This window comes from Triturus cristatus, chromosome 7 (genome assembly GCF_964204655.1).
Source record: "Triturus cristatus chromosome 7, aTriCri1.1, whole genome shotgun sequence".
Taxonomy (NCBI): domain Eukaryota; kingdom Metazoa; phylum Chordata; class Amphibia; order Caudata; family Salamandridae; genus Triturus; species Triturus cristatus.
The window spans coordinates 163,657,571-163,671,442 of record NC_140590.1 but is presented as its reverse complement, the minus strand read 5'-3'; the positions used below and the strand labels follow the sequence as shown (position 1 = coordinate 163,671,442).

The window sequence follows — 13,872 nt, the reverse complement described above, 5'->3', positions numbered from 1 at the left end:
GGCCACCTTTGACTTTCCGGTAATCCCTTGGTATAATCTACCCATAGATCAAGAAACAATATGGCATCTAAGCCATGTTTATGGTACATACAATGCCCTGGAGTGTCCCTAGGAGGAATAGGAACTGCTTCTTCAAGCACCCCTTTTCTGGTAGTAATCTGTCTTAACTTCGAGAAGAGCGGCATATTTACAACTGATCTGATACTTACTCTTGAATTTACTTAATATGAAAAAACACAATAATGAACGGTGAACAATGAACAATCATTCATACCACAATATGCAAGACATTTCTGAATACTTTAAACATTAAACCTTAAACATTTTAACAATGATCGACAATGATGACAGTCTGCCTAACTAATCACCACGCTGAATTCTTGACAATAACTGGATACCTCGGAATACTTGATATACTGCTAAACAGTACATATACACTGCTAAACAGTGCAGACCGGATTTGTGTACCCAAATCCGTCTTGACCGGCACAACCTATGTGCGCGTCAACACGCCTCCCCGGCGATGGTACTCACCGAGTAGCTCCTTGAAACGGAAGGCCTCAGAGAATGGACAGGACTCGATGACTGCGGACAGCGGACCCTCTGGACATCGGGATTTCGGAAAACCTGGTGGGCCTCTGTATACCTCGGATCTTGCTCTCTCAGCTAGGCTCTGGTCGGGATACTTCGCACTTCTCACCGCCTCGTCTGGGTTGATCGCAGCCTCAGTCGCCCCCGCTTGACCGGAGGGAGCTTACAGGAAATCCTGCTGGTACGCGTTTATGGTCCGTCCAGCTGTGGCAGGAGACCGGGCCTGCAACGCACCGCCGGCGCGTGAGATGAGAAAGTGTCCCTGTTCGGGCGCCATTATGTGGTAAATAAAATACCGGACTGAATTTCATACGGAATCCTAAAATAAAGTAAAATAGCTCAAAATAACAAGAGGCAGAATCCGTGGTATAAGAGGTTTTCTAAATGGGCTTTATTCCATTCAAAATGGCCGACTCGAGTCGCGGCCTTCAGGTTCCGTCACCACGAGGGTTCAGGAAGTGAAGTACAATAATTTATTGACAGACATGTATTTTTATAATAAGTGCATTACAATGAAACGAATGTAGAAGGCGTAACATTTGATAAGAAGAGTGACAAAACAGGTACGTAATCGAAACTAGGCGTAATAAGGAATAAAAGAAACATGATTGGTTTGCATTATCAGACATAGGTGGATCTATAAGATAATACTTGGCATAGATGCGCGCGCAGCAGCATGACGTGTAATTGACGTGCAACTAGGGGGTGAAGGGGACTTGACATTTAGCTCTACATGTGGAGACGAGAAGTCTGGGGGGTCAAGTCAACCTAATCCCAAATCATATCTACCATCCTATGTTTGGAGAACTATGTTATCCACAAGGAAGGACTCTCGGACAGAATCTATTCTATACTAACTGTGTGTGCGTGTACAAGCGTCTAAGTGTCTATATGAGATGCGAGGGGCAGAAAACTTTCCATGGCAGCAGGGCTATGAATCACTTGCAGGAGGACGGAAAGTTTGAGTCCTTGCTTGTGAGCTAAAGGAAATGTTTACCTAAATCACTAGACAGGAATGCATCGGCTGAAGAGCAAAATAGATAATTCGAAGGTGAAATACAGCTTCTTGGCAGGCATGCGAAAACTGGCCGAGGCAGACATTGTTAGCTGCACAGGGAGTAGGACAAAGTTCATGGATACAGATGCGAGCTCAAGCTGAAGCTGTCAGAGACAGAGAGCAGGGAAAGGCTTTGAGGACAGAATCGGGCCTACTTGCCTGAACTGTAAAAATGGAGTAACTTAGCCATATAAAGTCGGTGGCCTTTCATACTTAGGAATCGAATATCCAGCCCATTGATGGCGGATCTGACAGAGAACATGTCGACGGAAGACACACATATGTTTGCGTCTTAGAAACTGGAACTGGAGGGAACATACATGTACTTGTAACATGCATATAGAACCGTTGGGGTCCAAGATAGGGGACATAACTGATCAGGAAAATCCACATTTCCACATTTCCACAATGTTTGTATCAAAATGCTACCTATGTTTTTTCACTGAAAAGTACTCATCAGGAGCATATATCCCAGAAGGGGACACCACCAAGGCAGCCCGAATTTGAAGTTTGAATCCAGTTACCTCCAGGTCAAATCAAGAGCTTCGAATCTTAAAGTTCTGTTCGAGAAATCCCTTTTCACTGCTTTAATCTGTTCCTGAAGCTCTGGAAAACCACAACAGTGTCATTTATGCTCTAAAAACAATAACTGTTGGTGGTGGAGACTACAAGATTTTAAGACCGCGCTATTATTTGGCTAAGAATATTAGGAGGATGCGAGTCCCAGCTTATGCACTTGGAAACATCAAAAATATGAAATTGTGAAGTAGTGTTCCAGACCCCAAAACTGCACGACCAGGGTTTTGTAGATCGAGTAGAATATATACACCAGAGTGAGAGACACAATCTCTTGCTACAGAGATGTAATCAACTAACTCACCACCACACAGACCCTCCTTCAAGCAAGTGGCTTTCCTAAATCCTGGCCAGTAAGAAATCCTTCAGGCACCTGGCTCAAACTTCCAGTATTTTCAGAAGACACCTTAAGCCTTATCTGCCCTCAAATGCCCATATCTATACAAAGTCAGAAGCCCGCACACACTGGTCATGCAAGGCATTTCTACTATGTAAATGCACACAAGAGGACATGCAATTAAGGAGTGGGCTCAAGAACCTCACTGGACAAGATTATTCTGAATGAGATTCTTGCGCACCTGAAATGCTCCGGCAGAGGACTGCCCATGGTTTACTATTATCCACCATTCCCTATTTTCAATCAATTCACACCAACATAGGAATACCTTTTGGATTTACCTTGAGGTATTTTTCCCAAGATGTGGATCCCTAAGTTATCCAGTAATTCTTATTAAGAAATCCCTCGCACAGGGGTTGAGTCCAGCCTGACTACCCTCTTGTCAGGGCTGGCTGAGGTCACCTATGATGAAGTATGCCGCAACAGTATGGCTGCGGCTGCTTCACCCAATATGTACTGTATGACCAGGTCACTGCATGACAAAGTAAAAACTCTTGATCATCATTTTGTGGTCTTGCGGAATGAAAGATCCAACCAGTCTAAAAGCCCGCAGGCTCAGCCTTTTTTGCAACAAGAGGGAACAAGGATAAATGGAAACTGAAAAAACAGAACCAACAACAATCTGGATTCAAGCCAACAGCGGAGCTGTGAAAAGCAGCAGCACAACGGATCTGTAAGACACGGTCTCAAAGAGGACACGCTGGAGTGCTGCAGCAAGAAAGGCACCCAGGAAGGAACAGAGAGGCGAAGAGGAGGCAGAAAAACAAGCTGAAGAGGCACCCAGGAAGGAACAGAGGCAAAGAGGAGGCAGAAAAAAACAAGCTGAAGAGGCACCCAGGAAGGAACAGAGAGGCAAAGAGGAGGCAGAAAAACAAGCTGAAGAGGCACCCAGGAAGGAACAGAGGCAAATAGGAGGCAGAAAAACAAGCTGAAGAGGCACCCAGGAAGGAACAGAGAGGCAAAGAGGAGGCAGAAAAACAAGCTGAAGAGGCACCCAGGAAGTAACAGAGAGGCAAAGAGGAGGTAGAAAAACAAGCCGAACTCCGAGGTCCACGGATCACTGTCTGAGCAGGTTATCCAGGCCTTGGACCTCCTTGGCATTCTGCTACTTTAGTCCGGTTTACCTAATCATACATTCAGAGCTACAATGCAAAAAAAACAAGACTCAATGATGTTCTGGGGTATGAAAGCAGGACCTTTCGGAGATCTGCACGGGGACAGGGAAATGAATGAGCAGTCTGATGCTAAACTACAGAAGAAGCAGTGGGGCTTCTTTATAAAGCACAGGAAGATGGCGAGACCGACTAACGCAGTCCAGTGCCACGGATATGCAATCATGCAACCAGAATGAGGTCATCAGCCGGCGTCCAGAGAAGGCCACAGACGTATCTGATATTATTACCTAGTCAAAGATCACCGGTCAGCATCATAAAGCGTGTCCACAAAGAGAGCTGGGTGGGTGTGTGCTGCAGCAGGGCTAGAGGGCCACCAAGTGAGGAGGTATTAGCAGTATCTGCTAGAAGTCTTCAACATACATAAGAGCAGCCCCCCTGCCTTGTATCGGTTAGCTAATAGCACATACACAACACCGCAGTATAACCTTGGTTACAACACTAATATCGCTCCCTCACCATCTCCCCTACATTACAGAACGGTCACCATTGCATTACTTCTGCAATGAAGCACAGAAACCACAGCATTACCTCAGCTATAACACCCATCAACTATAGTGTACCACAGCCCAGCCACCACTGCATAAAACCTGTTGCAATATATCAGATTAAAGGATGCAGTGACCTCTGTGCTGTAATGCAGTCACCTCTGGTCTGCGACACAGCTAAGACACACCTGCATCTACTCTGCAATATTACAGTACAGAGACACAAATGTCTGGTCATGACTTTATTCCATTAACACATTACCTGTGGCTTAACAGCAGCAACAGTCCTAGAGCCTGCCATGTGGAATGATGAAATACAACAGGGGCCTTACCTTTTGGGGGGCTTCCCTTTGATGCCTGGTCCTGACGTGCTGCCCAAGTTCCGGTTCCCTTCTGTACTAGTTTCCAGGTTGTCCGTGCTGCGAGCCTGCGAATGAAAGACAGAAAGCGCCTTTAGTCCTTGCATCCACAGACACTGATCACACCTGTACGCACTGGATCTTTATTGGTGGAGAGAGATAGTACCATACCCAATCCCCGTCCTGCCATAGCTTAAGGTACACCCAGAAGCTGGCACGTTATGGGATTTGTCATAATTTTGTTGTGTTATGCATTCTATAAAGCCAGGTCTGGTGGCTTAGTGGACTAATGCATTGTAGGGACCTGTGTTTGACCTCATGGTCACAAGTTCAAATCCCAACAGGTTCACTCAGCCTTTCATCCCTCTGAGGTCGATAACATGAGTACCATTGAGTTGGGTAACAATAAACGTATGTTATCCAGCGCCAAGAAACCCTTGGGTGAACATGCGCTTTACATGTTGATTAGGTCTCCCATTGAAAGACATTCTTACAGCTAGCTTACAGTGGGCTTAGAACGTGCCTGTGGTTTAGCACGCTTTGAGCCTTATTGTAACTCATTTGCTTGCTTCTTATTGGATGGCTTGTGTATGCTTTGCTTCCACATTGTGACTTTGTACCTCTCCTGGAGCATGAACCCATCCCTGTGTCCTTACACTTCTCATTTTTCTGTGCTACTTTTGTCTTTTTAGCTAAGGACTCTAAGAGAGTATGTGTGCTTTTCAGCAGTCTTCCTTATCTGGTGCTCTGTACTCCACCCCAAGTCTCCATGATGCTCTCGCCTTGTGCTTCTGTGCTCACCAGAGATGCTTCCGCAACACCATGAGTTGCTCTGTCTCCCGGTGTGCTTCACTACTCCCCGTGTTGCTTTGTTTCGCCATGTGCTTCTCCGCCCCTCCTGTGTTTTTTCCGTCCCTGTGTTACTCCCCCCCCCCCCCCACCTCAATTCCATTGTGCTTCCCCGCCTGAGTCCCCAGTTTTGCTTCCACACCCCTTTCCAGCATTTTTCTTTCTAGTTATGGAACCAACATTGGATCAGTTACAAAAAAAGTTTTTCAAGCGCCTGAATCATTTTGAAGGCACGCGCTGCATGCATGGTGTGCACGCCTACAAAATGATGCAGCCTTCCACATCAAAAGTTTTTGTTTCTTTAATTCATTAGCCTTGCTGCACAGCATCAAGTATGTTGTGCAGCATGACTAAAACCCATTACTTAAAACCCACTGGAAAAGCCAATAGCAGTCCGTGCAAGTAAGCGCGGTGAGGTGGAAGTCTACATACGACAGAAAAGGGAACATAAAATTAATAAATAGAAGCACTTACCATGCACCGCCTGCATCACTGAGTCGGTGATGCGGCATGCACAAGGTAAGTGGTTCCATTTATTTATTTTATGTTCACGATCCCGTCGTATGTCGACTTCCAACCCCGCCCCGCTCCACCGTGCTTACCTGCACGGACCGCGACTGACCAATAGGTCCCAAAGGAGAGACATTATGACTTTGCCAATGCTTATATCTATGTATGGGCGACATCTTCAATAATATCCAGTAGTGTCAGACTAGCAGAAAGACAAGCAAATACCCTCTCCCAGTACAGACTATTAGTTTTTATGAAGCAAGATTTCAAAGGCCATTTACAATGCCACAGCAGATCACAATTCACGAGCAGTACTAACACAGAGCCTTCGCACAACTGTTTGGTGAACAGTGACCAGGAAGATCCGCGCGCTGTCACGATTACTTCAAGTCACGACTTGTGCCGCTACATGGCCTTTATACTATTGTGTAACAAAATTTCAAATCACTACAAGTTTCTATAAAACACACGTCACTCAAAACGCACCCAAAATATTCCCTAAAGTGGCCTTAAACAAATCTTAGGTAGGTATAAGAAATAAAGATCTCACAGTGGTGCCGCAGAAGTCCCACAAATAGTAAAGAATCCTTCTGCCAAACATTGCACTAGCCCACAGCAGGCCACCCTCCCTTGACCTTGCTCCCTAATGTAGCTCTGGCCATGAAATGTTTACACCGGGCAGTACCCTGAAGAGGACATGCAGAGGTAGGTGGTGCCCTACAAAAAAACTCATGTCACCTAGTTGTCTCCAACCGTCCATTCCTCTGAATCAAAACTCAGCTAAAACCCAGATAATATCCAAACTTCCCTCGTGAAATTATCACTGACAGATTATTTTTCAGTGGCTGAGTAACTTAATAAGTGGTAGTAACTCCCTTTACAGGAGAAACTTTGGACATAAATTGGGTTTGAGTAACAAGTTTTAAAAGACACAAAACCAAAAAAATAAAACTCACATAAAAAATAAAAAAAATTCAATCAATGCTGTGCAATGCGCTAAAAGATGGCTGCTATGAAACAGAGGAGGAGGAGGGGCTCAACAATACCGGAGTTCCTGGAGAAACAACAGTTTTCAGCGTTGAGGGACCTACGGTTTGAAGGTACTTTGCGTTACGCACAATAAGCCTGTTCGGTGATGAGAACAGGCTGGGGGTAGAGGGAATCGAGTGGGGATGAGGAAGGACAAAGTAGTGGGGGGGGGGGACAGAGGAGAGACAAACACAGGAAGATATCCAAGAGGTGTGCCCATGCCTGGCTCAGGATTTCCAGCATAACAAAAAATAAAAAGACTCCAATGGGAAGGGGCACATTTATGGATGAAATTGGGAAGAGTGAGACTAGCCGCTGGAATTCAATTCTGGGATTGAGCGCTCCTGGAAATCGCCAACTTTAAGGTCTTGGGCTGGTTACCAACGAATTTTCAGAAAGTCAAGATTTACTAAAGGAAGCCTCCATAGATGATGAAGCTGAGGTAAGGTACAACTACAGTAGTAAACAAGCATTGGCATAGCCAATAGGTCTCGCCTTTGGGACCTTATTTTTTAGTTATGCTTTACACGGAGAAGTGTTGGTTGGGGTTTAAAAGAAGCAACACAGGCAATACAGTAAAAATGCAGATTACTCGCTGAACACTACATGTGCGTCTACCGTCCACCTCCTGTCCCGAACGACTGGCATGGACTGGTTGGGGGAGGGACTGGAAAAGCAAGATGAGAGGGTGGGCTGGCGAGATAAAGCAGCGACGGGCGTGTGGGGGATTGAGGTAAAGCCAAGTGCCATGCTGAGCGAGGGAAACGACTGCTTCAATAAATAAATGTAGATTACTCGCTGCGTGTGGCGCCTAGAGTAAAGGTGTCTACATGTTGCAGGAAGGTCGCAGAAAAAAAAGCAAAGATAAATAAATAAAAAGGTTGGGGGTGGGCGCATATGCAAGCACGGAGAGTGGGGTGTTTATGGGGACGGGGCAGAAACACAGAGAAGTGCTGTTTGAGGTTTAATAGAAGTAACACAGGCAATACATTAAAAAAAAATGCAGATTAGTAGCTGAACACTACATGTGTGCCTACCATCCACCTCCTGTCTCGAATGAGTGGGGGATTGAGGTAAAGCCAAGTGCCATGCTGAACGAGGGAAACTTGTTTCAATGAATAAATGCGGATTACTCACTGCGTGTGGCACCCAGACTAAAAGTGTCTGTTTCAGGAAGGTCGCAGAAGAAATCAAGTAATAATGGGAGCGTGAATTAGGCAATATCTACTGAACAAACAAGGTCCACAACAAAGAGCGATAATGGTGAAAACCGAGTGGGGTGGTGTGCGGGGGAAGGTAAGGGAAGGAAAACAAAACAAAAGAGTGATTGGAAAAGAAAGGAAAACAGAATCAAATGTATCAGTTACAAGGGGAGCAAGAATAAGATAGCACGGAACAAAGAAAGTGAAAACACAAGCAAATAATAAATGCAAGCCCGCTCCACGTGCTTTAATTAGACATAGCCTGTCAGCGCCTGGTCCCCTAATCTCTTCCATATTTCTAGTATTAAATCATAATATCAATGCCATTTAGCTGTGACCCTGAAGCGTGTTAATGGGCCAGCCAGGCGGTGAAGTCAACAATCCAGTGACAACTCTAAAAGCCTCATGACAATGGCTCGTTCTGGGTCTTGGGAAAATGAAGGGTGGCAGCTACTGTGCAGGCTTAAAGTGAGACATATTTAGAGCCTGCATTCCTGGCTCTTAGAGACACGCTTGCAAGACGAGGGCTATTGTTAAAGATAAAGCGCGGCTTACCACGCCGTTTAAAAAATTAAATGGGAGACTGCCTGTGTCAATACTGGTGCGCCAGATAGGTGATGTCGGGTGAGCAGAGCGCTGCGGTCATTGAAATCAGCGTGTCCTACACGGAGAGCGGCACCTTAAAGAAACAAGCCCAGCAACAACGGACCGTGCTTAAAGAAACAAGCGCAGCCAAAGCGGACCGCGCTCAAAATGAAAATAAAAGAGTGCTTACGGCCTTTTAAAGGAGAGTGTGTGAAGCCGCAAGTAAACGATCCTGTCCGAGTAGGCAAGGTAAAAAGTGGACAAGGTGGTAATCAGGAGGGACAGAAAAGCCTCCGGGACAATCAACACCCCGTTTAGCATAATTGGTGACGCAAAATGACGTGCACCAATAGAAATTACTGGCGGAGAAGAAAGCGTACTTCTGAAAACGTATTGATTCCAAGAAGCTCTCGCAGAGCGAGCAGCGCATGCATTCTGCAACACCAGGCGAGACCTAAAAAGGGTGCTTTTTAGGTCTCGCCTGGCGTAGGCTGCGCGCATGCGCAGTTTCGCTGGCGAGATTAAATGATATGAAGTATTTTCTAAGGGGCATTAAGCCCTGCCCCTCTTTTCCATTGGCTGGTGTCACCGTTTATGCTAAACGGTGGCCAGCCATTGGAAAAGAGCTCCTTCTGACGTATTCGCTCGGCTATGTCGGCCGTCCCATTTGGACGGCCTTGTCTGCCTTGCGTTCGTCGTGAAAGTTTTCTTATCTTTATGGGGCCATGCGTTTCAAACAGATGGCCCCATAAAGACATGAAAGCTTTCAAGTGCTTGTTTTTAGGGTGGGGTGGTCTGCTGGCTGCCTGGCAGTAAGCAGGGCTCATGCACATGATTTGGAAAAAGTGCGCGTGGCTCTGAGGGGAGGTCGAGGCAGGCATTCAGAGGCCGGGCCAGAGAGGGGGAGCGGGACAGCCAGGAAAGAGAGCAGCACCCATAATTTAATGTCCCCTATCTGCCACCCGCAGGTGAGTACACCAAATGCGAAGGAATGTGGGCCATATAATGGTTGCAGTATTGCGTCAGATATCGGGGTGCGAGGACTGCTGTGCAACCACTCACCCCCCCCTGAGCTCGTGGCGTTGGGCCCATGTTACCGCCTGCCAGGGCTCTCCTTGCTCGTGAGGACAGGTTGTTTGTTCAGTGTCACGCCGTTCGTTTACTTCCGCTAGTGACTCTCGCGGGCACAAACCGGAAGAGGAGCATGGCCTTTGTCCGGCACTTCGCGGGTGAAGTTTGTAATTCGCGGCAGATTCTAGCAGAGTAAATGGAGTCTCACGCGGCAACACAGATTGTCAGTAGAGGAGCCGGGAACAGGGTTCCGGAATCCGTTAATCTGGAGACCTTTTCAGCTAGCAGTTACATCTCTCAACATTATATTTGCCACAGGGGGCAATTTCAGCACAGCACAACTCCTGTCCCAGGCTTTCCCTATCTGGTGCATTAGTTCACATGAAGCAAAGACTACAACACCCAGAGGCCCTTTGGTGTGTTACATGGAAGCCTTGGTCGTGACGTCAAGGTGTGATCGGTCCGCTCTGCAGAGCTTAAACGGATATCATGGTTTACATTTTAAAATGGAAGAGTCTGTGGTGTGAGACAAGGACTGGAACGTTAGCAGCATGGTGGTCTAATGCACCCACTGCGTAAGTCTCGTTTCTCCTGAATGTCGAGGCTGGAATCTACTGCGGGGCAACTCAGTCTGCACTACACATCTATGTCGCAAAATAAAAACCTTAACATATGCGACTTCTGAAGCACCTGCACAGAATCAAATAGATGTGTCCTTAGAGTGCAGATGGTGACAGGCACTGTTACAATACCGAACACGTATTAATCAGCAGAGAGGCCAATGATGGAATGGGCATAGATTGTGCAGTGGCAGTTCTGCCACCACACGGTTAAGGGGATATTGTAGGCAGTGCGAGGGAGCTGACGTGCACACCATGGCGAGAAGTGGGGGGTTCAACCTTGGCTTGCTCAACTGTTCTTGTGGCCTCGGGTGTCATGAAAGCAGTGACAAGAACAGGCAGTAGTTTCTATTTCTTGTCATCCGCTTGACCTCACAGCAGCCAATAGGTGCAAAGGGTGGCAAAAGGGGACAACCCTGTGTAGTCACTAGGAGTCAAAGGGCAAGTGTTGCCACTCCAGCAGCCCCTAGTATTTTGGCGGGGTAGAGGGCCTTGCTTTTCCAGATTCTCACACAGTTTCCCTAGAGCAGTGACTCCCAAATAACATAAAAATTAAACTTTCGAGGGGACTGCCCGGGAATTAGTTTGATCGTACCATCTGCTTCCCGGGTGTGCCCATCTGCTCCCCGCTTCAGTGGGGGCAGATCTCGTTTGGGCTGCCACAGGTCTCACCTTTCAATAGCAGTGATCGTCTGACTTTTTCCACGTTGCTACCCATTGAGTAAAAATAATGCACGGGGCATTTCGCTCCCCGCCCCCCCCAACCCCCAGACCGAAGAACTCGCTAAAATACTTAATGGTGAACGTTGAATACTGTTAGTTGATTTTACGGATAGGCTCTTATGGCAGTATGATATTTAAGACAGAAAACTGAGGTTGAGCATCCCACATCTGCAGGTAGACCACATCACCGGCCATCATTCAACACCACCAGGCATCAGAGCGCATCCCATGCCTCTGTACATCTCCAGCCGCTGAACTGTACCTTCTATCACTAGAAAGCATTTCCGAATATATCGCTGTACGTGCAAACACTACACCACTCAGATTGATGCAAGACCACATGACATCAGACCGCAACTCCTACAGCCAGAAATCACTACCTGTTACTAGACCGCACTCCTCGTGGCATCAGGCGACAGCCCTGCTAAGCCACACAGCCAACTGCCACACCAACATCCTATCACTCAACAACATCCCTAGCAACGGAACACCTCACGCCAATGAGACGATAAACGACTAAACACATTTTCAAACAAAGCACTCTGCCAGGTTATTTTAATATGTTCCGCAAAAATGTAAGTCATATTTATCATGGTAATTTGGAGGTGCTTGTGTTGTGGGCGAAGAGGCTGAGGAATGTGCTCAGATAAGGCCTAAGTCCTCACACAAGCATTCCTGAAAGACCAAGGCTGTGACACAGCGCCGGCCCTTGCATTGGATGCTGGTTAAGGTGGACGGCGGACCGCGGCGGCGGTCAGGTGGTGTAATGGCGCACGCTGCCTCCTCGCCCAGCACCCCCCTACTCTGATCAGTTCTAGTTACAAAACTCTCCATAACACTTTTTTTCGGTTTCAAAGGCACGGGTTAACAAATTGTGTTGCCTGCCCGTCTGTACGTGTAACCCTCCCTCTGGGACATATAATCTTGCAAAGGCCAGTGCCTTACACGGGATGATGAGGGTGGCTGGCCCCAAAATCCTCTTTGGCTCTGGAAGCCTTTATTCGAGCGCTTCGCCAACGCAATTAATAAATGTGAAAAAATATCCTGTGTTTGGCAAATTCATTAACGATGTCCCACAGGGCAATGCATAATCCAAAGCAGCAGGATATTTTATTTAACACTTAATGTAGGACCTTTATCAACGGGCAAAAGAAAAAAACTGGAAAAGTTAAGTTTAAAAGTAAGTGGCAATACTTTGGTTAAGCAGTTGAAATTACATGTTTTAAGTGCTGGAAAGGTCACTAAACGGATTTTTTTACCACAGCATTGAAGCACCAGCATGTGACCTAAAGAAAGGTGTTTTTTTTCTTCCGCTGGTCAATGACTGGACTGGGGTCTTGTGGGGCCAAAATTCCTGTGTCCATTATTGCTAGGCGTGAGCACTGGCTAAGCCTCTTGCACCGCTATTGTTCTCTCTGGTATATCCAACGCAAATTCAGGGTCCAGAGAGTTCCTACTAGATTCACCAGAGTTTTGGTTTCTTCTCCCGTATCACTCCCAAGTGCTTATTTCCGTCTTCCTTGTCTAGTGCCATGTTTTTAGTTACCGTGACTTTTCAAAGGCCTGATTAGTGTTTAGAAAGGAAACACAAAAGTTTGGGCGCTCTGTATCTAGCTCTAGTTTGTTGCACCAAGCTTTCAATATTAGAAAGACATGATGGCTAGCGGTTAAAGTGCTACTCTCAGAATCTTATAGCCCGGCTTCAAAGCCAGTATCTGCACTTAACCACATGTAGTGCCATTTTGTGCGAGTCACTCTTGCTCCATTTGCAACATAGAAAGTCTAGTGCAAATATGAGATCTTAAGTGCAATGTAGTGCATTGCCACAATCTTATGGTTCCCAGGTGCTTTCACACTCTGTGTACCCTTTACGTTTCTGGCATTCTTGTTGACGTTTGTTCTGTTGATATTCCAATTTGTAGTGTTTCCCATTGTTAATACGGTGTGTTGGATGGTCATTAGTAAGGCTGGAGTAGGATTATATATTGTTTAGTCATGGAATATTTTGTATAGTGAACTGCTAGATTGAGCTCTGGGTCTGTGTGGAACATTATCTTTGCTTAGTTCTGCTGGGGTGTAGAATTTGCCCATTTGCAGTGCTTAATTTGAGCTGTTGCTGGCAGGTGGGGCCCACCAGCACATATTTTACCTCATCGAGTTGGACCCAGAACAAGAGAGAACACGCATTAAAAATGCAATAGGTCTCGCCTTTCATTAAGTTAAAGCCATTTGCTTTGCTATACAATACCATTAGCAAAGCAAATGGCTTTAACTTAATGAAAGGCGAGACCTATTGCATTTTAAATGCTTGTTTAATACGATACATGGCGATAACGGGAGCCAACGTGAGACAGAAAAGGGATGGTTACATCATCATACACTTATGGCAGTGGAACAGGGGCCGCGAGAGGACTGTGGTAAGCAAGGATGCCATTATCGCTATCAAGGTGACCGACAACCAGATAGTCCTAGTGCACGCCCTGAGGTTCTTGGGAAGGGAAAAGGAATAGGTCACTAAGGGGACTATAAACCAGCTCTTCTTACTATGACTCACAACTCAAACGTACCCTAGGGCGATAAGCCAGCCAATTGGAGAAGCCGATTTAACCTATAAAGCTGTGCAAAAAGTATGCCTTTTTTTTC

At 46.3% G+C, this 13,872-nt stretch overlaps 1 protein-coding gene and 1 long non-coding RNA gene across 6 annotated transcripts in view; one reads left to right on the top strand and one right to left on the bottom strand.

The window, feature by feature from the left end:
- ARHGAP33 (Rho GTPase activating protein 33) overlaps nt 1-13,872 on the bottom strand; it is a 472,696-nt gene that overhangs the window by 163,069 nt on the left and 295,755 nt on the right. For all 5 annotated transcript variants that reach the window (XM_085615935.1, XM_085615936.1, XM_085615934.1 and 2 more), the window contains one exon: nt 4,614-4,708. In XM_085615935.1, the coding sequence (XP_085472061.1) occupies nt 4,614-4,708 (95 nt within the window). The remainder of the gene's footprint in view (nt 1-4,613; nt 4,709-13,872) is intronic.
- LOC146809124 (uncharacterized) overlaps nt 1-13,872 on the top strand; it is a 340,848-nt gene that overhangs the window by 274,450 nt on the left and 52,526 nt on the right. The gene's annotated exons all lie outside the window — the stretch shown is intronic.